This window comes from Melampsora larici-populina (genome assembly GCF_000204055.1).
Source record: "Melampsora larici-populina 98AG31 unplaced genomic scaffold MELLAscaffold_4, whole genome shotgun sequence".
NCBI lineage: Eukaryota > Fungi > Basidiomycota > Pucciniomycetes > Pucciniales > Melampsoraceae > Melampsora > Melampsora laricis-populina.
The window spans coordinates 1,542,865-1,544,461 of record NW_006768768.1 but is presented as its reverse complement, the minus strand read 5'-3'; the positions used below and the strand labels follow the sequence as shown (position 1 = coordinate 1,544,461).

The 1,597-nt window shown below is 44.3% G+C and overlaps 1 protein-coding gene across 1 annotated transcript; it reads right to left on the bottom strand.

The window, feature by feature from the left end:
• Positions 1 to 149: 149 nt before the first annotated feature.
• MELLADRAFT_92381 (uncharacterized protein) lies at positions 150 to 723 on the bottom strand (the record flags this gene model as incomplete). The annotated part of the gene is made up of 4 exons (XM_007405513.1): positions 150 to 196; positions 265 to 369; positions 440 to 606; positions 677 to 723. The coding sequence occupies 4 exons, from the start codon at positions 721 to 723 to the stop codon at positions 150 to 152; spliced, it is 366 nt and encodes a 121-aa protein (XP_007405575.1).
• Between the last annotated feature and the right edge of the window lie 874 nt (positions 724 to 1,597).

Here is a 1,597-nt window from a genome sequence, read left to right as displayed (position 1 = left end):
CATTCACCTCACCCCTATCCCAGAAAGCATCCTCTAATGACATCTGCATAACGAATCCCAGCTCAGGGAGTTGAACGCGTGTTGCCCTTGGAAAATCGGTATGGTACTTTAGAACTTTGCGCTCATAGGTTTGATACTTCACACGTAGGTTAGCCGTCTTCTTGCTGAGTTGACGCGCATTGTATTGCGCATTTCGCTGCCCTATCAAACAAATAATGGATATATAATAAATATATCTGTCACTATATATATTACAACACTTACCAGTGTTATGATGACGACGTAGCCTGGATTCGATGAGGCCTACTTTGGCCTCATAAAGGTTGCTTCGTGCAATAGATATGGCTATAAGGGCATTAGTTTTGCTGTCTGTTTTTGAAAGTCAAAAAGCACCGTTTGTTAGCACGGTTCATTTTCATTCAAAGTATATGAGAGTTACCAGTAGCTCCAGCCAAAGCTCTAAATGCAGGACCTCCTAGGGCTGTTGCCACACCCTCAATTTGCTCTTCTACATCTGCAACAGTAGCAGGTAGGGCCATGAGGTCATTGTTGTCAGCGTATGTTCGGGCTCTCCTTCGGGTTGCTTGTATCGCCCTGAGTCGTTCACTGAGGTTAAGAAACAGAGTGAAACATCAATATATACAAGGGGATTGATACAAAGCGCGTCTTAACTCACCGAGCCCCTATGAGCTCCTCCTCTAACCCGAGCAACAGAGCAATCATTTCTTGTTTCCGACTTTTCTGCTCGTTCATTGCATCTAGCTGATGAGCTTTTCTTGTGTTCCACAAGTTCTCAAAGAATCAAGCATCATGGCCAGGGTACCCTTGAGCTGGGGTCTCAAGGGTTCGGAGTGTCACCTGAGCGTCTTGAAGTCTTGCTCATACCTCTTTCTTTCTGCGTACAAGATTGCGCGCTGAGATCCCACTTTAAGTATTTTGAATGAGGAATTGGAAGGCATAGGAAGACGCACCTGCATGATGACGGCGATGGATGTTGCAGTGGTCTGCCTTCATGCTGATAGCATTGACTCGATGTTGAGACGTTGAATAACGTAGAGGTGCCACAAGTGGAGTCAGATCCATCCAGTTTCGTTCACAACCCTCGCCATCGGAAAGGCCAAAACCTATGTTGAGCCTGGGATTCCAGAGGAGCTGGCAAGCCCAGCGATGAACGTATGCGTGAAAGACACTTGTTCCGAACTTTAGTCTTCCAATCTGCCGTTCTTCATCAAACATTTTGCGCTAGTCTAATATATCAGCATTCAATACCATCATGGATTCAATCATTCAATCCGTTGTGCTAACCTTTATAATCCCATTCTCCATTGTACATCCTATGTCATACAGAAAGCAGATCCGCTGTGGAACCAGACCAAGATCATTTGTGATATCCAAAATCCACTTGATCAAGGTATAGCTATAATAGAGTCTAATGTCAATTATACAAATCAAACATACCAGCAGTATGTCAGTCTGCTATCACGGGTAAGATTCCAAAAAAAAATGATACTGACTTCTCTCCGCTTTGAACATGTTGATATATCGAAGCGGGTGGTCATGACGACAAGTCATCGCCATGAGCCCTGTTTCATCACAT